Source organism: Hemitrygon akajei, chromosome 14 (assembly GCF_048418815.1).
Source record: "Hemitrygon akajei chromosome 14, sHemAka1.3, whole genome shotgun sequence".
Classification (NCBI taxonomy): domain Eukaryota; kingdom Metazoa; phylum Chordata; class Chondrichthyes; order Myliobatiformes; family Dasyatidae; genus Hemitrygon; species Hemitrygon akajei.
The window spans coordinates 103,784,200-103,810,288 of record NC_133137.1 but is presented as its reverse complement, the minus strand read 5'-3'; the positions used below and the strand labels follow the sequence as shown (position 1 = coordinate 103,810,288).

The 26,089-nt window shown below is 42.9% G+C and overlaps 1 protein-coding gene across 1 annotated transcript in view; it reads left to right on the top strand.

Annotated features, from left to right (window-relative positions):
- The window catches only part of LOC140738880 (NACHT, LRR and PYD domains-containing protein 1 homolog), a 31,440-nt gene extending 6,120 nt beyond the window's left edge, over positions 1 to 25,320 (top strand). Inside the window, exons 3-9 of the mRNA XM_073066873.1 lie at positions 1,081 to 1,444; positions 2,708 to 2,832; positions 9,941 to 9,970; positions 14,514 to 16,227; positions 20,779 to 20,865; positions 20,961 to 21,128; positions 23,408 to 25,320. Of these exons, the coding sequence (XP_072922974.1) occupies positions 1,081 to 1,444; positions 2,708 to 2,832; positions 9,941 to 9,970; positions 14,514 to 16,227; positions 20,779 to 20,865; positions 20,961 to 21,128; positions 23,408 to 23,777 (2,858 nt within the window). The 3' untranslated portion in view covers positions 23,778 to 25,320. The remainder of the gene's footprint in view (positions 1 to 1,080; positions 1,445 to 2,707; positions 2,833 to 9,940; positions 9,971 to 14,513; positions 16,228 to 20,778; positions 20,866 to 20,960; positions 21,129 to 23,407) is intronic.
- Positions 25,321 to 26,089: the final 769 nt, after the last annotated feature.

Genomic DNA, 26,089 nt, shown 5'->3' with positions numbered 1-26,089 from the left:
CACAGACACACACGTGCACACACAGACACGCACACACGTGCACACACAGACTCACATACATATGCAGGACGCAGACAACACACCTTTTATTTATTTGTTCATTCTGTTGTCATTTATTCTCTTGTTTTTATCTTAATTTCTGATATTCTCAGCTCAGTTCAAGTTTAATTATCATTCAACCATACATGAATGCCTATGAATACAGCCAAGCGAAGCAGCATTCCTCCACAGCCAAGGTGCAACACACAGTACCAACAGTCACAGACAACACAATGGACATATAGTATCAATAAGATAGCAAGCACGTATAAGATATCAGTAAAATACGGTCATATAAAAAAATACATCCAAGACCCTGAGTCTGCAGTCGAACACAATACGCTTGTTTTCTGCTGAGCACTGACTGACTCCAGCAAGCTGCACCAAACTGTCTCCGGTGGCACACAACAACTCCGCCTCTCTCCAGGGCGGCTGTAAACAGGTGACACCGCGGCTTGAGGCCCAGTCTCGCTACGACCGAATCCGTGCAGCTCACCTGCCATCCAGCCAGTAAATCAGTGAATGGTACTTGCAGCGTTCCACATTAGCAATGTCCAACAGGGTCTTGCGATCACAGGAGAAGCCACTAAGACGCTCACTCTCTGTTAGACTGCACACTGCCTTCGCGGACTGACTCATCCGACACTCCTCTGTCTGCACCAAGTCCATGTCCTTCTGTTTCTCCCGCCAATGAGCAACTGGCTGATGGGGTAGACCTGCAGTAACTTGTCTCCTGTTCTAACATCCCTTGTTGTAAAGTAACATCTGAAGGAAGTGTAACAGAGAGCCAGGGGACATGGAAACAAGTCAGTGAGCTATTTGTGACGTGCTGGAAGTTATAGTGAAAATCCTTAGTGCACAAGACTATGGAGGTAGATGAGCCCAGTTTTAGTCACAAAATAATACATTTTTAAAATTTTCTATTACTTTTACAAGATGCAAGAATGTGGAGATTCAAGATCAAGATTCCAGATTGTTTATTGAACTCCAACTTTATTTGCAAGTAATGTGTATATCTTTATTTCCTGATATTTTTACTAGGCATAGGGTCTTTCTCCCGGTCCTATGGGAAATTGAATGGAGACGTCTTGTTGCCCTGCACCTTTACAGTTTCGGCCAACCTCAATATGCACAACCTGATTGTCACGTGGCAGCGGACAGACACTCTGGCTGTGGTTTACAGCTTCTACTCTGGATTGGAACATCCAGAGCATCAAGCTGCAGAGTTCAGAGGTCGCACTCAGCTGTTTCACTGGGAATTCTTCAACGGGAATGCGAACCTAAAATTGGAAAACGTGACATTATTCGACGTGGGTAACTACACCTGCTTCGTATTTGAAGAAGAAGGGTCTGAGCACATTGAGAACATTGTGGAATTAAGATTGATTGGTGAGTGCAAGAAATGGTGTGATAGTAAAAGCAAAGTAAGTGAATTACATTGAATCACTCCATACAGAAAAGGATTCTGTACATCCGATTGTGGTGTCTGTCTACACCAGTGCCACTAGGCTCACATTCCTCTGTGCCTTTCCTGCCCAGGTACCTTTCTGTTTGTAAGTGCCTTTCAGATACTACAATTGAACATGCCTCTGCCACGTACTGTTGGAGCTTGTTCCACATAACCGCCTCCCTCTGAGAGATCACCTTTAAATTTCTCCTTTCACTGTATGCTAGATTCAGACTCCCCACCCTGGGAAAGATTCCTACCAGCTACACAAACATACCAAATGCTCTGTCCACCTATGTCACCACTTGATTCCGAAGCTCCTCTGGACATCAGCACTCCGGACCGGCTCCCAGCTACTCACTATATATCCAACTAGAGTTCAACTTCCCAAATGATGTTAGCTCACACTTAAAGTCCATCTGCCGCCACTCACTTTCCAATTGATTTATGTCCCTTTGTCATTAGAAAACCACCTTCACTCTCTGTGACTCTAACAGTCTGCAGACTTTCTGATAAGATCACCTACATTCTCATCCAAGTCGTTTATATACGTTGCAAACAACTAAGTTTCCAACAAGAAGATCTACAGTGCGTCTTTTTCCAGGCGGAGAATCAGCCATTCCCCGTTACCCTCTGCTTCCTATCTCTGAGACAATTTTGGATCCAGTTTCTCCCCGTATTTCATGTTCTCTGTCCTTTAGCCTTCCGGAATCCTCCTACCATACAGGACCTTGTCAAAAGCCTTACTGAACTCCATGTAATCCCTTTATACCATGTTGCCTTCATGAATTTTAGACCATAAACCTGGAAGGTTGCAATGTGCCGCGACAGAAGGTGAGGTTTAGTTCCTTAAGTTGGCGTTGGGTCTTGTTGTAACAGTGCAGGAGGTCATTGAGAAACACGTCTGTCTACGTGTAACTCTGTACGAACACTACTCCCATTTCATTTTTTGTACTATTTTTGTAATTTATAATAAGCTTATGTCCTTACACTCAGTTGCTGTTGCAGAACAACAAATTTCACACCATATGATAAATCTGAATCTGAGCTGCTATCAGACAGATTTTAATAATCCTTCTCCTAACTATAAGGTAATCCACATTTATACATCTCTTTTTGAGTGGAACGTCTTGTGATCATGTTTCATCTCCTTTGCCTATGAGATAGTTTAACCATTTGGTTTTGTTCTGAATATCCTAGATACATCACGGATTAATGGAGCAGATGCGCTGATCCAGCTTCAGATAGACAACGTCATGGACTTCAACCTGTATTGACATTTGTTTTCATTGCAGCTGTAATTTTACTTTTCCAAATCAGATCAAAGAAGCAAGGAGATCCTGAAAGTGAGTAACGTGTTGAGAAAATTGGGCACTCACGACACAAGCTGTACAACTATAGGTACAATGGGGGAGCCACAGTGACCAGGTCTCTGGCACTGAGTGTGGTGTTGTGGCTGAGAAAAGCAGAGAGGTAAAGAGGACTGCAGTGTTGATGGGGGATTCCTTAGACAGAGAAACAGAGACAATATTGTGTGGGAGCGATAGAGACAACCGCATGGTATTTTGCCTGGTAGCAGAATCAGGGATGTCTAGGAGCATGTCCAAGGCATTCTCAAGAGCGAGGGGTGAGCAGCCAGAAGTGTTGGTACATATTGGCACAATGACATAGGTAGACAAGGTGAGGAGGTCCTGAAGAGAGGTTTTAGGGAGCTAGGTAGAAAGCTCTGAAATGGGATCTCCAGGGTAGTAATCTCTGCATTGTTGCCAGTGAGGGTAAGAATAGAATGATTTAGCAGGTGAATGTGTGGCTGAGGAACTGGTGCAGGGGGGCAGGGGTTCAGATTTATGGATCGTGGAAATCTCTTCTGGGGTGGGTTACATCTGAACCAGAAGGTGTCCAATACCCTTGCGGCAGGTTGGCTGGAGTTGTTTGGGGGAAGATTTAAACTAATTTGGCAGGGGGATGGGAACTGGAGTGATAGTACAGAAGTTGAGTTGGTTTACAAACAGAGGCAATGTGTACTGAGACTCCTAGTAAGGAGAGGCTGAACATAGGGCAAAATTACAGTCAACAAGATGAATTACAATGTAAAAGGCAGACAAAATCTACAAGGGTGAATATAGGACGAAAGGTGTTATATCTGAATGCGCGCTGTGTATGCAATAAGGTTTATGAACTTGTAGCACAGTTACAAATTGGCAAGTATGATTGCTGTAGGCAACACTGAATCATGGCTGAAAGAAGATTGTAGCTTGTCATATTGTCCACTTGGCATGATTAACTTATTATTTAATATTTATGGTTTTATATTGTATATTTCTTCACTATTCTTGGTTGGTGCGGCTGTAACGAAACCCAATTTCCCTCGGGACCAATAAAGTCTGGCTGTCTGTCTGTCTGTTGTATCAAAAGGATCGGCAGGAAGACAGGTGGGGTGGGGGTGGCTCTGATGGTAAAAATAAAATGAAGTCATTAGAAAGGGGTGGTATAGGGTCGGAAAGTGTTGAATTGTTGTGGATAGAGTGAAGGAACTGCAAGGGTAAGAAGACACTGATGGGAGTTGTATACAGACCCCAAACAGTGGTGGTCTACAATGAGAGATAGAAAATGCATGTCAAAGGGGCAATGTTACAATAGTCATGGGGGATTTCTATATGCAGGTAGTTTGGGGAAATCAGGTTGCTGCTGGATTCCAAGAAGGGGAATTTCTAGAATTCCTACAAGATGGCTTTTTAGAGCAGCTTTTGTGGTTGAGCCCACCAGGGGATCAGCTATTCTGGATTGGGTGTTGTTCAGTGAACCAGAATTGATTAGAGAGTTTTAAGGTGAAAGAACCCTTAGGAGATGTATCATAATATGATCAAATTCACCCTGAAGTTTGAGAAGGAAAGCTAAAGTCAGATTGGAAAAGAACACTGGCATGGATGATAGCAGAGCAGCAATGGCTGGAATTTCTGGAAGCAATTCGGATGGCACAGGATATACACATCCCAAAAAGGAAGAAGTATGTTAAAGGCAAGATGAGAAATCAGAAGCCAAAATAAACAAGAGAAATCAAAGCCAAAATAAAAGCCAAAGAGAGGGCATATAATAGAGCAAAAATTTGTGGGAAGTTAGAGAATTGGGAAACTTTTAAGTACCAACAGAAGGCAACTAAACAAGTCATTGAGAAGGTAAAGATGGAATATGAAAGTAAGCTAGCCAATAATTTTATAGAGTATTCCAAAATGTCGGACGAACTGAATAAATACTTTGCATTGGTCTTCACTGTGGAAGACACCAGCAGTATGGTGAAAGTTCAGGTGTCAGGGGTCATGAAGTGTGTGACGTTACCATAACTAGAGAGAAGGTCTTGGGAAACCGAAAGGTCTGAAGGTAGATAAGTCACCTGGACCAGATGGTGTACACCCCAGGGTTATGAAAGAGGTGGCTGAAGAGATTGTGGAGGCAGTAGTAATGATATTTCAAGAATCACTAGATTCCTGAATGGTTCTAGAAGACTGGAAAATTGCACACTGAGGAATTTAAAGCTGCTGACCGTCTCCACCTCTGATCCTCCAATGAGGACCAGCTGATGAACCTCCGGTTTCCCTCTCCTGAAGTCAATAATGAGCTTCTTGGTCTTAATGACATTGAGTAAGAGGTAGTTGTTACGACACTGCTTAGCCAGATTTTCTTTTTCAATCTTTTTATTAGTATCAACATGATAAGATTGATACATAGTTATTGGGATTACAAAATTACAAAATTAAAATGAGCACAAAAGGATACATATGCAATAAGTACAATATAGTTAAGTCTTCCCAAATCATACGTGATTCAAATATATAGACAAGACAAAAAAACTAGGTATATCAATATAAAAAAAAACAGAAAAAGAGAAAAAGAGAAAAAATATTACCCCAAAAAACAAGAACTAATCTAACAAACTAACCACTAATGGAAAAGAAAAAAAAAGGTCTATTTATAGTATCTAAGAAAAGACAAAGAATCATCAGTGTCATCAACTCCAATCCTCTCTACATATATAAAATCAGAACCAGAAAAAAAAGTAGGATTGGAACAGGGTCCGACTACATCATGTGAAAATATTGAATGAATGGCCTCCAAGTCTTTTCAAATTAATAGAAGGGTCATATGACACTTCTAATTTTTTCCAAATTTAAACATAACATAGTTTGAGAAAACCATTGAAATGTGGTTGGGGGATTAATTTCTTTCCAATTCAACAAAATAGATCTTTTGGCCATTAATGTAAGGAATGCAATCATCCGACAAGCAGAGGGAGATAAATGAATTGACTCCATCATTGGTAAACCAAAGATTGCAGTAATAGGATGAGGTTGTAAATCAATATTCAGTACCGTAGAAATAATATCAAAAATGTCTTTCCAATATTTTTCCAAGGACGGACATGACCAAAACATATGAGTTAGAGAAGCTATCTCAGAATGACATCAATCACATATGGGATTTATGTGGGAATAAAAATGAGCTAATTTATCCTTGGACATATGAGCCCTGTGCACAACTTTAAACTGTATCAATGAATGTTTAGAACATATAGAGGATGAATTAGCTAGTTGAAGAATTTTATCCCAGTTCTCAATAGGGATAGTAAAGTTAAGTTCTCTTTCCCAATCATTCTTAATCTTATAAAAGGCCTCTGAATGTATTTTCATAATTATATTGTAAACATTTGATATTACACCTTTCTGAAAAGGATTTAATACTAACAATTTCTCCAAAATGCCCATAGAATCTATATTTGGAAAGATAGGAAGTACAGTGTTTAAAAAGTTCCTAATCTGTAAATATCTAAAAAAAAATGAGATCTGGGCAAATTATATTTCTTAGATAATTGTTCAAAAGACATGAAACAATTATCCAAAAATAATTCTGAAAATCGTAGTATACCTTTAGTCTTCCAAACTAAATAAGCTTGGTCTATAATAGAGGGATAAAAAAAGAAATTGGATACGATAGGAATTGCTAAAACAAATTGATTCAACCCAAAAAATTTCTGGAATTGAAACCATGTAGAGTGTGTTTAACTATCGAATTGTCAATTCGTTTATGTAATTTAGAAAACGCAAAAGGAAGAGAAGTCCCTAAGATAGAACCCAATGAAAATCCTTGTACAGATTTAATTTCCAAATTTACCCAATGAGGGCTAGGAGATAAATCTAAATCCCTTAACCAACATTTCAAATATCGAATATTAATTGCCCAGTAATAAAATCTAAAATTTGGCAAAGCCAATCCACCTTCCTTTTTTGACTTCTGTAAATATTTTTTACCTAATCTAGGATTTTTATTCTGCCATATATATGAAGAAATTTTGGAATCAACATGATCAAAAAAGGATTTCAGAATAATAAGTGGTACCCGCTTGAAATATATATAAAAAACTTAGGTAAAATAATCATCTTAATAGCATTAATTCGACCTATCAATGATAAAGACAATGGTGACCATTTAGTAAACAAACATTTAATCTGATCAATTAAGGGTAAAAAATTAACCTTCAATAAATCCTTATTTTTTTGTGATTTTAATCCTTAAGTATATAAAATAATCATTAACAAATTTAAAAGGTAAATTTCCGTAAATTGGAACCTGCCTATTTAGGGGGAACAATTCACTCTTATTAAGATTCAATTTATACCCGGAAAAATTACTAAACTGAGCCAACAATGATATAACTGCAGGAATGGATTTCTCAGGATCGGAAATGTATAATAACAAGTTGTCTGCATATAATGATAACTTATGTATATCCATCCTGCGAGTAATGCCAAAATTGTTAGGTGATTCTCTAATAGCAATTGCCAAAGGTTCTATAGCAATATCAAATAATAATGGACTAAGAGGACAGCCTTGCTTGGTACCCCCGAAATAAACGAAAAAAGGGAGATCTTTGATTGTTAGTAAAAACCAAGGCTACTGGAGTATGATATATCAATTTAATCCAGGATATAAATGTCGGACTAAAGTTAAACTTCTCAAGCACAGTAAATAAATATGGCCATTCAACTCTATCAAATGCTTTCTCTGCATCTAATGAAATGACACATTCTGAGGTGCTGTGTGAAGGAGTATAAACAATATTCAGTAATCTCCTAATATTGAAAAAATAGCGGTTTTTAATAAAACCAGTTTGATCCTCCGAGATAATTTGAGGTAATACTTTCTCCAGCCTTGTCACCAGTAACTTGGAAAAGATCTTGGAATCTACATTCAACAGGGATATCGGTCTATAGGATGAACAGTCAGTAGGGTCTTTATCTTTTTTCAACATTAAAGAAATGGAAGCACTATAAAAAAGATCGTGGTAGTTTACCTAATCTAATTGCTTCTTCAAAAACCCTACATAACCAAGGAGAAAGAATAGAGGAAAAAAACTTGAAAAATTCCACTGTATTCCCATCTGGACCTGGTGCTTTTCCGGAGTTAATTGAGGAAATAACACCTTTAATTTCTGCATCCGTAATAGGAGTTTCTAATATTAAATGTTCTTCAGATGATAATTTTGGAAATTTCAGCTTCCCTAAAAAATCATGCATGGTATTAAGATGAGGAAATTCAGAGTGATAGAAGTATAAAAATCTTGAAAAGATTTGTTTATCTCATCATGATTAACTGTCAATTCACCATTCTGTTTACGGATCTTAATAATTTGATGTTTAACCGAAACAGTCTTCAATTGGTTAGCTAACAATTTGCCCGATTTATCACTATGTATGTAAAATTTACCTGGTTTTCATTAATTGATTTTTGGTTTTTTTTTAATTGATTTTCAATCGAAGATGTGAGTGATAAACTGTGTTCCATTTGAAGCTCAACTCTTTGTTATAAAGCTCCTTACTAGGAGTGATTGAATATTTCTTATCAATTTCTTTAATCTTATCAACCAATAAAAGAGTTTCATTCTTAATATGTTTTCTCAAACCAACAGAATAAGAGATAATCTGTCCACGTATATATGCTTTAAAAGTATCCCGAAGTGTTCTGCAGGAAATTTCATCCATGGAGTTGGTTGAAAAGAAGAAATCAATCTGTTCTTTCATAAATTTAATAAAATCTGGATCTTGCAGTAAGGTAGAGTCAAATCGCCAATGCTTAATACTAGGAGCTGAGTCCATTAATTTAATAGAAAGTTTCATTGGAGCATGATCAGAGATGGCTATAATGTCATAATTACAACCAATTACAGATGGAATGAGATGAGAGTCAATGAAAAAGTAGTCAATTCTCGAGTAAGAATGATAAACATGTGAGAAAAATGAAAACTCTTTGTCCTTAGGATGTAGAAATCTCCAAGTATCGAAAATTCCGGAGTCAATCAAAAAAGAATTGATATAAGTGGCTGACTTATTTGGTAAAGTCTGAATGGATATAGCTCTATCCAACAAAGGATTTAAACAACAATTAAAGTCACCACCCATTATTAACTTATATTCATTTAGATTAGGTACAGCCAGATTTTCAGTCTCCCTCCTGTATGCTGATTCATCACCACCTTTGATTGGTGAATGTTAAATGTGTAAGGTATAGACTGTGATTGATTCAGTTACATGAATTGGTTAATCAGCCAAGGAAATTGCCTTTAGCATTGGATGTGTGTATTTAGATGACAAACATTATTGTGATGGTTGCATTCTGCATTAATGTCGTCCGGATTTCCCCACCAAGCATTTGGCATTCCATAGATTTTTTAATATCTTCTCTGAAGGTTGAGTTGAAAGGCAGCAGGTAACTTGGCTGAGGAGTGAAAGACACTTCTTTAAGCACCTGACTACAGAATTGACTTACCACCAGTGAGAAAGGGAGCCAAGTGGCATCAGTGCCAAGCAAATGGGATATCGAACCACTTCTGATACTGTTCCACACAGGTCACATAACAATGTTCTTTGTTTTCTGTCATGATAACTCAGGTGCTGTGTTTGACTTCTGAAAGAGCTTACTAATGTTGCTATTAAACCTTGTCAAGTATTTAAATATTTATGTTAAGTTCACCCCTGACAAATTAATTAAAGTTCAAAGTACATTTATTATCAAAGTATGTAATCTTGAGATTTGTCTCCTTATAGTCAGCCACAAAACAAAGAAAGCCAATAGAACCCATTAAAAAGACCTTCAAACGCCCAATATACAGAAAGCAACAAATAATAAAAAGTAAGCAAATAACATTCATAACTTAAGTTCACAAAAGTGAGTCTGCAGCCACGAAGCCAGTCATCACTGCAGCTGATCCAGGAGCCCGTTAGTTGTGGGCCTCAGCCCCATCAACCCATTGTTTTCTGGCCCAGAACTTCATTATCCTGACTGAAGATGCCCAGTGTAATGTGCTGACGTTATCACAACTCCCCACCAGTTCCAGCCACAGAAATGCAACATCCTCTCAGGGGAACAGACACTGACTTGTGCTTTATTCTGTTTTTTTTTCAGAGGTTTGTTTACTGGAAGAAGACACAAAAGGTAAAGAGATGAATTCCACAGAGTTTCCACCCACAGTAGTATATGTGGTCTCCTTGTCCACTACTATAATCAGCCATAGAGCTGTGTGTTGTTACTAATTTTAGCAATGAATTAATGTTTAAGATGAAGACTTCTGAAAGAAGGCACAAAATATACATTTTTAACAATCCAGTAATGTTTAGAAGTATATATCGACCAGTAATTAAAAAGGCCAGTACTTGCTTAGACACACATACTCCTTTCAGAAAACATCCAGTAACTTCTTCTGTGGTTACTTATTCTTCAAGGCATGAGAGAAGAGCCATGCAAGTGGGGAGACAAGGAAGCCTGTAACCTTTCAAAGCTTTGTTGGACAAACTTGTTAACCCTTACTTGAACCCAGTATATCCAATTGAATTAGAAAATTTGATGTAGATTTTCTGGACAATTTAAAGATTTCACTTTCTTGACATGGGTATGAATTTCAGCCTGGTTTCAAAATTATAGATGTCTTTCAGCATCTAGTAATGAGTTTATAATGACCTCACAAATTGCTGTGTGATGTGAAATAGCAGATGCTGGCATTTTGATGAGGGTTTAGGTAGCAAGTGAAGTTCCCTGAATTTTGTCATCTCTTCATCATTTTGGATTAATAACATTAAACAAAGATTTTGCTTCCTGAATACTTTTGGGTGTACCTTAGGGATTTTGGGCTGCTGATCAGGAAAATCACCATGAAACTTTGACAGACAATTCAAAGAACTTCTTGTGGGACCAGAGAAAAAATCACACACTATTTTTTAATGACCTTAATTTGTTATTCCCATTCATAATTCAAGTTAATTAAATGTTGCTCACAATGTAAGCTGAAAAGTTTTCTATCTTGTCCAAGGATTCCAGGGCTTGGTAAGGCAGGGCAAATACTGTATGGTAGGACAGCTTTAGAAAAACAGGACATGGAGTCTAGAGGAGGCAGACAAAGATGCCATGATGCATGAGCAGGGATGCAAAACAACACTGATACTGGTACAGATTTTGATCCATTACGTTGAGTGAGCCTCTTCTGATAACTAAGTCCGAGTTAAATGAGCTGGTCAGAGACTCGGGTTTGTCAAAGGCAAGAGCAGAATTACTGGGTTCAAGACTGTAGGGATGGAATCTGCTGTCACCAACTGCAAAAATTTCAAATGGTTCAACTTAATATCAGAGAATGTATACAGTATGCAGCCTGAAATTTGTACTCTTCGCAGAGACATCCATGAAAGAAGAAACCCCAAAGAATGAATGACTAACATCGGAACCTGATAAAACCCCCTCCCCGTCTCACACACAAGCAGCAGAAGCATCGACCCTTCCCTCTCCCTCCCCCCCATTCTCCCCCCACTTGTACCAGCAGAAGCACTGACCCCCCCCCCACCCCTCACTATGCAACCAATAGCAAAAGCCCCTGAACAGGCCTTGATTTAGAGTACATTATATAGTACATCCCATCACCCAGGACTTTGGTATCTCAGACAGGCTTGTTCTCACTAGTGAGCAACAGAAAGATCACTCCTGCACCAATGAGAGCAATAGACAATAGGTGCAGGAGTAGGCCATTCAGCCCTTCTAGCCAGCACCGCCATTCACTGTGATCATGGCTGATCATACACAATCAGTACCCCATTCCTGCCCTCTCCCCATATCCGTTGACCCCGCTATCCATAAGCACTCTATCTAACTCTCTCTTGAATGCATCCAGAGACTTGGCCTCCACTGCCTTCTGGGGCAGAGCATTCCACATATCCACCACTCTCTGGGTGAAAAAGTTTTTTCCGCATCTCTGTTCTAAATGGCCTACCCCTTATTCTTAAACTGTGGCCTCTAGTTGTGGACTCACCCATCAGCGGGAACATGCTTCCTGCCTCCAGCGTGTCCAATCCCTTAATAATCTTATATGTCTCAATCAGATCCCCTCTCATCCTTCTAAATTCCAGTGTATTCAGCAGGAGACCAGCAGCTTGCTGTTTTGATGTTACAATCTTCTGCGTTGTTTCTCCAGCTCGATGACTGACAGGCTTTCACTCTCCATCAAGAGAGAGATCGACAGAGGGATCACTTGAGTACAATGGCCTTCTTCGGCCAGTAGCACACACTGCCTGATGTCCTGATGTTTCAGTTTCCCATGATGCTTCATTTGGCAGAATTGGTGAGGAATGGGGTCGTCCCCAGTGGTGCGCATCGTCCAGGCCTCTCCTGGAGATATCGAAATGCCAGGCCGCACAGCCGGTTCGCAAACCCGACACTTGTGGAAAACCGTAGTTTGACCTGTAATTGTAGATCATGGATTCCGACAGAACCCCAGCCACCTTGAAAAGAAAAGAAAAAGATAAGAACAGTAAGCTGTTTTGTGGACGAAATGGAAGAAGTCGCCTGGGTCTACAAAAACCGCTGGCACTGTCTGTCCTAGCTCTTCCCTCAAGTTCCGCGAAGGATTTTGACTTTTGAGATAGTTGTTTCCCAGGGTAAATAAGGCCAAGATTAGGGAAGGCATTTGTGTTGGTCTACAAATCAAACAGATCATTAATGACAAAGAACTTATTGTGTGACCAGAGAAAATCTTGGCAACTCCAGAGCACCAGGCTACGTGCAGCTGGTTGACAACGTGCTTCAAGCAGACGAAACCCTGAACTGCATTGAAGATTCATGTTCTGCATTCCCATTTAGACCTCTTCCCTGAAAAGCCTGGTGCTGTCAGTGACAAATATGGTGAAAGGTTTCATAAGACCAGAAGATATAGAAGTAGAATTAAGCTATTTGGCTCATCGAATCTGCTCCGCCATTACATCAGGGCTGATCCAATTTTCGTCTCTGCCCCAATCTCCTGCCTTCTCCCTGTATCCCTTCATGCCCTGACTAATCAAGAATCTACCAACCTCTGTCTTAAATATACATAAAGACTTGGCCTCCAAAGCTTCCTGTGGCAAAAAAATTCCTAGATTCACCACTCTCTAAAGAAATTCCTCCTCAGTTTTTTGAGAGAGTGATTTAGATGCATATCATATTTTTACTGAGTTAAGTATTGTATGTAATTAGTTTTGCTACAACAAGTGTATGGGACATTGGAAAAAAAAATGTTGAATTTCCCCATGGGGATGAATAAAGTATCTATATCTATCTATCTATCCATCTATCTATCTAAAAGGATGCCCCTCTATTCTGAGGCTGTGTCCTCTGGTCTTAGAAGCTCCCACTATAGGAAACATCCTTTTCACATCCACTCTGTCAAGGCCATTCACCATTTGATAGGTTTCAATTAGGTCACCCCTCATGTTTCTGAATTCTAGTGAATACAGCCCTGGAGCAATCAGAAGCTCTTCATGAGACAAGCTGTCTAATCCTGGAATAAATTTGTGAACCCTCTTTGAACTCTCTCCAGTTTCAGCACATCCTTTCTAAGATAAAGGGCCCAAAACTGCTCACAATACTTCAAGAGAGGCCTCACCAGTACTTTATAAAGTCTCAACATTACATCCTTGCTTTTATATTCTAGTCCAGTGTAGTTTATCATGTACCTCCAAGTACCTTGAGACCTCATTATTGACTCCAACATCCTCCCAACCACTGTCAGACTAACTTGCCTAAAGTTTTCTTTGTTCTGCCTCTCTCCCTTCTTGAAGAGTGGAGAGACATTTGCAATTTTCCAGTCTTCCAGAGCCATTCCAAAATCTAGTGATTCTTGAAAGATCATTACTAATGCCTCCACCATCTCTTCAGTCACCTCTTTCAGAACCCTGGGTCCAGGTGACTTATCTACCTTCAGACTTTTCAGTTTCCCAAGAACCTTCTCCCTAGTTAAGGTAACTTCACACACTTCATGATCCCTGATACCTGGAACTGCCACCGTACTGCTGGAGCCTTCCACAGTGAAGACTGATGCAAAATACTTAAAACCATTTTGTTGTCCCCCATTACTACCTCTCTGGCATCATTTACCAGTGGTCTGATATCCACACTTGCCTCCCTTTTATACTTTATGTATCTGAAGAAACTTTTGGTATCCTCTTTAATATTATTGGTTAGCTTACTTTTGTATTTCATCTTTATCTTTTTAATGACTTTTTAACTGCCTTCTGGTGGTTTTTAAAAGCTTCCCAATCCTCTAAATTCTCACTAATTTTTGCTCTATTATATGCCCTCTCTTTAGCTTTGATGTTGGTTTTGACTTCATTTGCTAGCCACAGTTGTGACCTCTTGCCTTTAGAATACTTCTTCCTTTTTGGGATTTACATATCCTGTGCCTTCCGAATTGCTTCCTGAAATTCCAGCCGATGCTGGTCTGCAGTCTTCCCTGCCAGTGTTCTTTTCCTGTCACCTCTGGCCAAGCGTTTCCTTTACTTCATTGTAATACTGTTACATCTGACTTTAGCTTCCTTGCTCTTAATATTGTAGTCCTCTTGAAATGAATGCTAGCATTGCATTTGCTGTCATAAATGATGCCCATTTCTGATTTGTGCATTTTTAGCATTTTGTTAATCTGTAATAGAAAACTTATGCATTCTGAGAAATGTCTTTTTCTGTCCAGCTGCGATACAGAATTACAAGGAATACATCTTGAACGACCAAGCACGTTCATGTTGCACAGTAATGCGAAAAAGATTCATGAACAACAACTCATTTGCCAGACCCATTAATACCATCACTGTAAAGAAACAGGACCCAGACGGTGACCTTATCAGAGCATGGGAGTTGAATACTGTAAAAGAAATGGAAGTTTCGCAACTGCTGCCTTTCCTTCAGGAGGATAAATCATTGAAGAGATTCCTGCTGGTGGGTGATACAGGAGTCGGAAAAAGTTGGGCTGTGGACAGCATGGAGCAAGACTGGGCATCTCATCCGAGCCCTGGGTTGTATTGTGTCATTGTTCTCAAGTTCTCTGACTTAAATGAGGTTAACGGAAAGACCACTCTCCGGGAGCTTCTGAAGAAGCAGTGCAAGCCTTTGTCATCAGTCCTAACACAGGTCCTCCAAAACCCTCAAGATGTGTTGATCATTTTGGATGGACTTGATGAATTTGGCTTTCAGCTACAATGCGATCCTTTGGGTTCTGATCTGAACCTGGACAGTGTGGCTGAAGTAAGTGTTCTTGTTTCCAAACTAATATCCGGGCATCTCCTTCGAGACGCAAAGGTGCTGGTTACCTCCCGATGGAATACAAAGCAGTTAGAAGTTAACGAGAAGCATTTTGATCTGCGTTTTATTATCACTGGCTTTTCCAATGATGGGTTGAAAAGATATTGTGATATGTTTTATGGGGAAAAGGAGAAGGCAGCAATAATGTACCAGCGCATTACAGAGAATGAGACCATCAAATGCCTGGCTTCTAATCCCCTCAACAGCTACATTCTGTGCACCATTTTGGACAGATGTTTCCACTCCTGTGAAGTAACGGCAGACTCATCAATGACGAACAGTAAAGTTTTTAAATTGTTGCTTTACTGTATGATTAACTGTAAAACCAATGATATTGGTGATATCAATGATACTGAGTGTAAATCGTTTAAAGACACCATCCTGAACGTAGGGCAACTGTCCTTCAACACCCTGCTTTCAGCAAAAGTTGAAATGAATGCAGTTGATCTGAAAACCTACAGAATAGACCAATCTCTGCTTTCAAAGTACCTCTCAAATCTTGTCCTGGAAAAGGAATGTAATGGTGAAAGTTCTTTTCAGTTCCATCACGTGGTGCTGAAAGAACAATTTGCGGCTTTGTATTGTGCAACCTTACTGGATAACGATCCCGTAGAGTTGGTCAAATGTCTGGATCTTTGGTGCTTTGGGAAGAGGCCACAAAATCAATTGAGTCAACTTTATCTGCCGTCATTCCGCCCTGAACACACCGAAAAGCTGTACAATTTTACCAGGTGTCTCATGGGCTCCTTAACAGCAGGAAGAGATGGCAAGTTGTGCAACTATACAGTTCCTCTCACTCCTTCTATGGCCAGAGCTCTCAGGACATGGTTTAAAACCAGCTTTCAGCGAGATATTAACAAGGCAGAATTCCTGAATTTAATGCATTGTCTATTTGAATTGCAAGATCCGTGCATCACAACTGATGTGTCTCCATACATGAAAAGTATAGATTTTTTCAATATGTCTTTGAGCCCGCTGGACCTGTCTGCTTTACGTTACTGCATGAAACACTCTGCAGTGGAAAAGTTGGATCTGAGGCTCTGTAATATCGGTGATGAGGGGATAAAGCAGCTGACAGATGTGCTTTCCAAATGCAAAACACTTTGGTGAGTAATACTTTTCTTAAGACTAGTAAGCCCAAGTTGCAGTAATTTATTTTGTTGTGTACTCTGCGTATATGCTGTTCACATTCTCTGTCCTGAATTTGGTGATTCTGTTCTGTCCTGACCAAAGTCTCTTCTTTCATGTGGCGATGCCACTTTTCAAAGTAAGAATGGCATAGACACTACCAGTGCAATAAATACCAGGCCACCGGTGTAGTGTAGCAGTTAGCGTGATGCTATTACAGCTCGGGGCATTGGAGTTCAGAGCTCAATTCCAGTGCCCTCAGTGAGCAAGATTATATGTTCCTTCCCGTTTCTGTGTGGGTTTCCTCCAGCTGAACCAGTTTCGTCCCACACTCCAAGGTTATACCAGCTATTAGGTTAAGTGGTCATTGTAAATTGTCCCATGATTAGGCTGGGGTCACTGGACGGTGCGGCTCGAAGGGCCAGGAAGGCCCGTTCTACACTGTATCTCCACCAGTTACATGGTGCCATCATAACCCTCCCCTCGACCATTCCTGATGGCATAACCATTCTGTTTGCAAAGACTTTATTGATCTCTATAAAGAGGTCTCGTTTCCTTTGTCTGGTGCAAATTTACTTGCTGGGGGATATGGTCTTTCTGTAAATCGCAGTCCACTGCACTTTCAACGGAACAGCAGCAATATTCGCATTCATCATTTATTCCTGAATCAAAGCAATTTGACTACTCACATCACACTGTTTCAAGAATCACCCCTTGTAATAATGAAGAGTGAGGCACAGAGAATCTGTATTTACTGACAATTAACTTTTATTGTCTAAGCTGAAAAGAACATGGATGTGTGTACACCCTTCTGAAATCCCTGACCCTCTATGAACAGTCAATGAAGAGAAAAGGTATTACCGGGAGAGGATTCTACGCTGTTCAGGTGTTCCTCATGGTCCCGATCTTCACGTGTCTATGGGGTCCTTCTTATCCATGATGGCTGGTCTCTGGTTGTTGGAGAGTTATTGCCCCTGCGTATTTAGAGCTCCTGAGTCTTATAGTGTTCCTCATCAATGGAACCATTGGGTCTCCATCCCATTGGCTCAAGGTCACCTGACCTACCTGGGTCACCCTCTTACTGGTCATTGTACAGGGCTACAGCCAACATCGTTTCATAGTTCCGCTCACCCCAGCCTTATATTTGTGTCTCTCAACTCTGACCGGTCCAAACCAGTTAAATGAGGCGAACCAGACATGGAGATTACAGATTGCTTCTTTGGGAGGTCTGGCATTTTACATAAGTAGATACTCATCTGAGAATGGTCTCAGATTTAGCAGGTCATCACCTGAGTGAGGTTCCTTGTGCCAAGCACCTATGCACGCTCCACCAGGAAAACAGGATCTCCCAGTGGCCACCCACTTTAATTCCACTTCCCATTTCTATTCCGACATGTCCATCCATGGCCTCCTCTGCTGTTGCAATGAGGCCACGCTCAGGCTGGAGGAGCAACGCTTTATATTCCGTTTGGTAGCCTCCAACCTGATGGCATGAACATCGAGTTCTCTAACTTCTGGTAATCCCCCCCCCCCCCCCACTTCTCCATTCCCATCCCATTTAACCTCTCTCACCCTATCTCCTTGCCCACCCATTGCCTCCCTCTGGTGCTCCACCTCCTTTTCTTTCTTCCATGACCTTCTGTTCTCTCCTATTAGAATCTCCCTTCTCCAGCCTTCTGTCTTTTTCACCAATCAACTTCCCTGCTCTTTACTTCTCCCCTCCCCTCCCAGTTTCACCTATTAACTTGTGTTTCTCTTCTAACTCTGACTCCTCATCTCCTTTTCTCCAGTCCTTCTGAAGGGTCTTGGCCAGAAACATCAACTGTACTCTTCTCCATAGATCCTGCCTGGACTGCTGAGTTCCTCCAGCATTTTCTGTGTGTTGTTCATATTTCCAGCATCTGCAGATTTTCCGTTGTTTGTAACTGAACCTCTTGACCATGTCTGCATGCTTTTGTGCTTTGAGTTGCTGCCACATGACTATCTGATTAGATATTTGCAATAATGAGCAGGTTTACAGTTTATCTAAAAGTAAATGGCCAGCCAGTGTATCTACAGGTACAGTGTGGGCACCGGGTGTGCGTACGGGTACAGTGTGGGCACCGGGTGTTCATACAGACACAGTGTGGGCACCGGGTGTGCGTACGGGTACAGTGTGGGCACCGGGTGTTCATACGGGCACAGTGTGGGCCACCGGGTGTTCATACAGGTACAGTGTGGGCACCGGGTGTTCATACGGGCACAGTGTGGGCACCGGGTGTGCGTACGGGCACAGTGTGGGCACCGGGTGTGCGTACGGGTACAGTGTGGGCACCGGGTATGCATACAGGCACAGTGTGGGCACCGGGTGTGCGTACGGGTACAGTGTGGGCACCGGGTGTGCGTACGGGTACAGTGTGGGCACCGGGTATGCATACAGGCACAGTGTGGGCACCGGGTGTGCGTACGGGCACAGTGTGGGCACCGTGTGTTCATACGGGTACAGTGTGGGCACCGTGTGTTCATACGGGCACAGTGTGGGCACCATGTGTTCATACGGGCACAGTGTGGGCACCGGGTGTGCGTACGGGCACAGTGTGGGCACCGGGTGTGCATACAGGCACAGTGTGGGCACCGGGTATGCATACAGGCACAGTGTGGGCACCGGGTGTGCGTACGGGTACAGTGTGGGCACCGGGTATGCATACAGGCACAGTGTGGGCACCGGGTATGCATACAGGCACAGTGTGGGCACCGGGTGTGCGTACGGGCACAGTGTGGGCACCGTGTGTTCATACGGGTACAGTGTGGGCACCGTGTGTGCGTACGGGCACAGTGTGGGCACCGTGTGTTCATACGGGTACAGTGTGGGCACCGTGTGTGCGTACGGGCACAGTGTGGGCACCGGGTGTTCGTACGGGTACAGTGTGGGCACCGTGTGTTCATACGGGTACAGTGTGGGCACCGTGTGTGCGTACGGGCACAGTGTGGGCACCATGTGTTCATACAGGCACAGTGTGGGCACCGTGTGTTCATACGGGCACAGTGTGGGCACCGGGTGTTCGTACGGGTACAGTGTGGGCACCATGTGTTCATACAGGCACAGTGTGGGCACCGTGTGTGCTTACGGGCACAGTGTGGGCACCGTGTGTTCGTACGGGTACAGTGTGGGCACCATGTGTGCGTACGGGTACAGTGTGGGCACCAGGTGTTCGTACGGGCACAGTGTGGGCACCGGGTGTTCGTACGGGCACAGTGTGGGCACCGGGTGTGCGTACGGGTACAGTGTGGGCACCGGGTGTTCATACGGGCACAGTGTGGGCCACCGGGTGTTCATACGGGCACAGTGTGGGCCACAGGGTATTCATACGGGCACAGTGTGGGCCACAGGGTGTTCATACGGGCACAGTGTGGGCACCGGGTGTGCGTACGGGCACAGTGTGGGCACCGGGTGTGCGTACGGGTACAGTGTAGGCACCGGGTGTGCGTACGGGCACAGTGTGGGCACCATGTGTTCATACGGGTACAGTGTGGGCACCGTGTGTTCGTACGGGCACAGTGTGGGCACCGGGTGTGCGTACGGGTACAGTGTGGGCACCGGGTGTGCGTACGGGTACAGTGTGGGCCACCGGGTGTTCATACGGGCACAGTGTGGGCCACCGGGTGTTCATACGGGCACAGTGTGGGCACCGTGTGTGCGTACGGGTACAGTGTGGGCACCATGTGTGCGTACGGGTACAGTGTGGGCACCATGTGTGCGTACGGGTACAGTGTGGGCACCGGGTGTTCGTACGGGCACAGTGTGGGCACCATGTGTTCATACGGGTACAGTGTGGGCACCGTGTGTTCGTACGGGCACAGTGTGGGCACCGGGTGTGCGTACGGGTACAGTGTGGGCACCGGGTGTGCGTACGGGTACAGTGTGGGCCACCGGGTGTTCATACGGGCACAGTGTGGGCCACCGGGTGTTCATACGGGCACAGTGTGGGCACCGTGTGTGCGTACGGGTACAGTGTGGGCACCATGTGTGCGTACGGGTACAGTGTGGGCACCGGGTGTTCATACGGGCACAGTGTGGGCCACAGGGTGTTCATACGGGCACAGTGTGGGCCACAGGGTGTTCATACGGGCACAGTGTGGGCACCGTGTGTGCGTACGGGTACAGTGTGGGCACCGGGTGTGCGTACGGGTACAGTGTGGGCACCGGGTGTTCGTACGGGCACAGTGTGGGCACCGGGTGTGCGTACGGGTACAGTGTGGGCACCGGGTATTCATACGGGCACAGTGTGGGCACAGTTGAATTCAAACTGATCTGTGTAGTAAATATTTCCCTCCTCCCCCCGACAGAAACAAGATCTCTTAATCATATAGCCATCTGAAGATTATACTCATTTTAACCGTCTAAGATTATAAATAATAGACAGATATTGCTTGTTATTTCCGCTCTCCTGACTGTGCCCCAAGTGTTTCGATTCAGACAGTCCTCCTGGTCAGCGGTTTGTGATGTTGGGGTTCTCCAAATTAATCGCTTTCATTGCCTTGTTTTCCAGGATAAGCTCCAACAAACTGACCGAGAAGTCAGCAGAGATTTTGAGTGGTATCCTTCAAGACCCAAAATGCAGAATAGAGATGCTATCGTGAGATTTTTCATCACATAAATCTTCATGTAAAATTTTTCATATTTCAATCGAAACCATAATCCCTCATATTTGCTGTTTGGTTCTGTTTTCAGGAGTGGTACAAACCGTTTTGGTTCCACAGGAGCTGGGTTTTTGTGGAAAGCTCTGGCAGGAAACAAGAGTCTCAAAGTGCTTCGTTTGTATGACAATGGGATTACAGACGATGGCACAAAGGATATGACCCAGTACCTGAGACTGAACACAACTCTCGAGAAACTCTTGTAAGTATTTGGTAGATGTGTGTGTGCCTGTGATAAGCAGTTTATTTCAAAACTACCCACTCAACGTGTGTCACTTTCCCTGAGTGTGAGACGTGTAATATAACTGTTGAGTTCTTTTCCTATCACTGCCTCTGTGGCGTTCCGTAACAGCCAAGGAGCGGCGGGTAACACAGAGATAGACATGGCTGTAATGTGTTTTTCTAAGTACAGGGGAAGGAGAAGAGAAAGATTGTAAGTGCATTTTTACTCAAATCTCTAACTGACCCTCAAGTTATCAATGGCTGACAAAAATGAGGTATTTCAGTAGAAAGCAGAGACATGCTTCATGTAATCAAATGAAAAAAAAGAGATGTGGATTTGGATATTGTACAGAAGAGGACAAAGGGCAAAACATGGATTTCTTTAACTTCTGGTAACTCCCCTCTCCCCCTTTTCTCTTTCTCCATTCCCTATTCTGACTCTGTTTTTACTCCTTCTCCTCACCACCCTCTGCTGCCCCCTCCTCCTTCCCTATCTCACATGGTCTACTGTTTCCTTCAGCCCGTCACGTCTTCCACCTATCACCTCCCGTCATCTCTCTTCATCCCCTCTCCCCACCCACACCTATAACCTGCTAGCTTGCAATCCTTCCCTTTCTCCCACCTTCTCATTCTGGCTTCTTCACCCTTCCTTTCCAGTCCTAATGAGGGACAAAATGTCAGCTGCTTATTCCTCTGCATAGGTGCTGCCCAAGCTGCAGAGTTCCTCCAGCATTTTGTGTATGTTACTTCGGATTGCCAGCATCTGCTGAATCTCTTGTGTTTATGAATTGTTTCTATTGTTTCAGCAAAGATTGAGAGGACAGAATTAAAATACTGAACAAAAAATAAAATCCAAGGAAATAAGGAAAATTCTGTTTATTCTGCAGATTTAATGCATCTTTTCAGACGAGATTCATAAATACGTGAACAATAGATTCACGTGTTTGCTGGAAAGATCAGGAAGTGTGACCAGTTAGAAAGTTTTGAAGTGTCTGCATGGGCACAGTGGGCTGATGGGTCACTTCCTCATTGTACAATTCTGAGTTTATCAAAACCTGGGCAATGAAGTGAATAAGGTGTGTCATCACTGATCAACTGGCCTCTGAAAGCACACACCCATTCCTCAAACATACTTTATTTTACTTGTGCACAAGTAGAACAGCGTGACCCTTGTCACCCACACTGTTCTGAAGTCAGGAAAGAAAAATGCTATTTTCAGGCACAGTTATGTATATTGACCATTTGGTAAACTATGTATGCTTAAATTTTATAACTTGCAACATCAATCGACATTCACAATACAGGTGTTAAAAGTCAATAGAAACTACAAGCTATGTTACTTTGAATTTAGTAAAGGAGTTGTCCCTTTGTTGGTCTGTGTATTTTGTTCTATTCTTCTCTCATCTGCAAGAAGCCAAAATGGCTCTGGTAATCTGTTATATATCGTTGAAGCTATGCTTTTCAAAGACCTCTATTGCCTGGTCTGTCTGCACTCTCTCTGCAGTCTGTCCATGCCCAGACATTATGTTAACCCTTGCCTTACTGCAACCTGCACAGGTGGTCAAAACTGAGTTTTCTTGATTTTTGGTTTACAGTACTGTGCAGAGGTCTCAGGCATACGTATATAGCTAAGGTTAGTAATGTTATTATTGCAAAAAACCCAATTCCATGGGTGTAGGTGAGTAATGATAAACCTGCTAGACTGTTGTCTGAGGCCTGATGGACTGAGAACAGGAAGGGGGCTGGGAGAGTGGACTCATGGTTGGGAAAAGGGGAAAGGAGAGGGGAGGGAGTGGTAAGCATCAGAGAGATATTCTGTAATGATCAATAAGCCAATTGTTTGTAATCAAAGCCCCAGAATTCCTTCTCTGCCACCTGTTCCACACCCTTCCAGCGGCAATTCTCCCTCACCATTCCCAACATCCTTTGCACCCACCAGATTTACAAATTTACACGTACAACAAGCTGGAGAAACTCAGCAGGTCAGGCAGCATCCATGGAAATGAGCAGTCAATGTTTCCACGGATGCTGCCCGACCTGCTGAGTTTCTCCAGCTTGTTGTACGTGTTGCTTTGACCACAGCATCTGCTGTGTACTTTTTAGATTTACAAACTTGATTTCCGCTGTACGTTGACAAATACAGTGCTGTGAAAAGGTTTATGCACCTTAGCTGTATATATGTGCCTAAAACTTTTGCACAGTACTGAATATACATACACTTGAAGCATCTGCTAAAGATAATTTCCTTGTTGTTTTCAGTATATGTGCAAACAACTTCAGTGATGTGGCACGAAGAAACATTGCACAGGTTGAGGAGTCATGTTGTGGGCTTCAAGTCATCACTAAAATCAAAGATGATGAAGAACTCTTACACCGAGTTGAAACGCAAGTCGGAGAACTGCTCTCTTCCTATCCGAAATATGACAAGGAATGGCTTCAGAAAATACTGACTACAATTTTAAAAGACCTGGAGGATGAGAGCTGCTTACCTGACCAAAGTACCTGTGCTAGGGTTAGAAAGGTGAAAGCAAATATCAACAAGCTTCTTCAGAAGAGCAAGGATGTAAGAAATAATGTTCCAAGCCCTGAAAATAGGGTGCAGCTCATGACCATTTCATCCCTTCCTTAGCAGTATATCGTATAATCACCATTGTTTTTTCCTGACACTCTTGTTGATTATCAACTGCTGTTTTAAGGTACTGCTTAAGATGATGCCAAGCTTTGAGTTCTTGAGCTTGTGACTCAGGTTTAGTTTTTTGTGCTTTGTTGGAGTTTGTTGGAAACCATTGTTTTTTTTAAAAATAACAAGCTGAAGAGCCCCATCTGCCCGAAGCAACCAGTTTTACAGTCCCAGTGACCCACCTTTGCCCCTTCTCCTGTCAGTAGGAACAGTTCCGCCGGGCTTAACAGCTAAGCCTTTGTCAGAGGCTATTTGAGGTGCACGCCATACCTCCACCCCCCCACCCCAACTGGCTTTCACAACCTTGATATTTCAGTAATCTACTCCTGGGCTTTTCTTTCTCCTGTCCTGAAGAAGGGTTTTAGCCCGAAACATAGACTGCACTTTTCTTCCACAGATGTTGCCAGACAGAAACTGCTAAGTTCCCATTTTTTTCCCATCCTTTCACTATTTATACTAAAGCATTTATAACACATTTATATGCCTGAACTTTGATTTTTAATCGCCAAAAATGAATACCAGAGGGCAAAAGGCATCAGCCGAAGGCAAGGAAGCCGGTAATGGAAGTGGAAGGAGATCCTAAACTACTTAAACAATCTCCACTCACTTTGGAAGCTATGTCGAAGCTCCTGGACGATAAGTTCAATTAAAAACTTTCTACTTTGGAAGTAGTATGTTATGATACCAGCCCCCTCCTTTGCGAGAATCGCAAGAGCCCTAGTGAAGGGGGGGTCAATGACCCAAGAGAGAGAGCGATGTGCTGAACAGTGTTATGCCGTTGGCCCCCTCCTTTGTGAAAATCACAAGAACCCTAGTTAAGGGGGGTCAACTGACCCAAAAAGAGAGAGAGACCATGTTCTCCCAAGAAGCAGAATGAAGGTGACCTTGACTATTGTCTCATGGAGACCACGTGAAAAGCCCTCGGGCAAAGTGGGCTGGTTGAGAGAGAGATCGCATTACCTGCAACTTGATTGACACCTGCGATCCCGTGAAGAAGTATAAAGGCGGGTCTGAGGGGGGGAAAACCCTCAGACGCACCCAGCAGACACCAAGGAAACACGATATCGATTCCCGTGGGAGCGGGACGCCATGTTGAAGGAAGCCACGTGCGTTAGATTCCGAATTTGAATCTGTGGTTAGAACCAACGAAAGACTGCTTTAAAATAACAACGGGGAAGTCTGCTCCCCTGATTCCAAGGATTTGCTCTGCCAAGACGACGGGCAAGTGTTTATCTTTTCTAAATCACCTCTTTCTCTCTACAACGTGAAAACCCCAGCGGTTCCCAAAAAAAGGAAAAGCCTGCAAACTTCTGAGTGACTCTTTATATTTTCCGTTGGACTCAGTATTAACCCCTAGACAACTGTAGAGCTTATTTCTGATTGATTATGGTTACACCGGTGTTTTAGATTGAGTTTTGACGATGTATATGATCTGAATGTTTTGTATTAACCATACGTGTGCCCTTTTTGAATAAAACGCTTGAAAATAGTAGCATCGGACTCAGCTGATCCATCTATCTTTGCTGGTAAGTTACCTGGTTACGGGGTTTCGTAACAAGTGGGGTTCTCGTCCCGGATTTGAAACCAAACGGGAGGGTCAGTGAATCGGGCTGTAAGTCCAAACTTAAATCTGGTTACGCAGGTAGCCAGACGGGAAACCAGCAAAGATGGATGTGGGTGAATTTATGAGAAACCCGACGGTAGAGGCGCTAAGGAAGGCTACAAAATCAGACTTGGTAAATTTGGCGCAGGCGTTAGACCTCACAGCGGTGAAGCCAGCAATGAAAAAGCAGGAAGTGCGAAGGGTCATACAACAGCATTACGTTGGGAAAAAGGTGTTTGCAGCTGAGGATTTGGAAAATATCCCCGAAAAGAGATTAGCGAGTGGGGCAGATCAGGTAGAGTTGGAGAAAGCAAGGCTGGACCATGAGCTTAAAGTAAAGCAGCTGGACGTAGAAGCAGCTGAGAAGGCTGCGGAGAGAGCCGCGAAGGAAAGGGCTGTGGAAAGAGAGCATGTGTTCAAACTAAAGGAATTAGAGATAGCGCGGAATCGTGAGCTCCAGCTAAAGCAGCTAGAAGCAGAAGAGAAAGAGAAACAAAGGAGCCATGAATTGGAGCTGAACAGGCGAAAGCAAGAGCGAAGAGATCAAGGGGAAGAGAGAGAGGAGGGGTTTGATGTTAGCCGGGCGTTGAGGTTGGTCCCCCCGTTCGAGGAGACGGATGTTGATAGTTATTTCTTGATTTTTGAGAAGGTGGCAAGG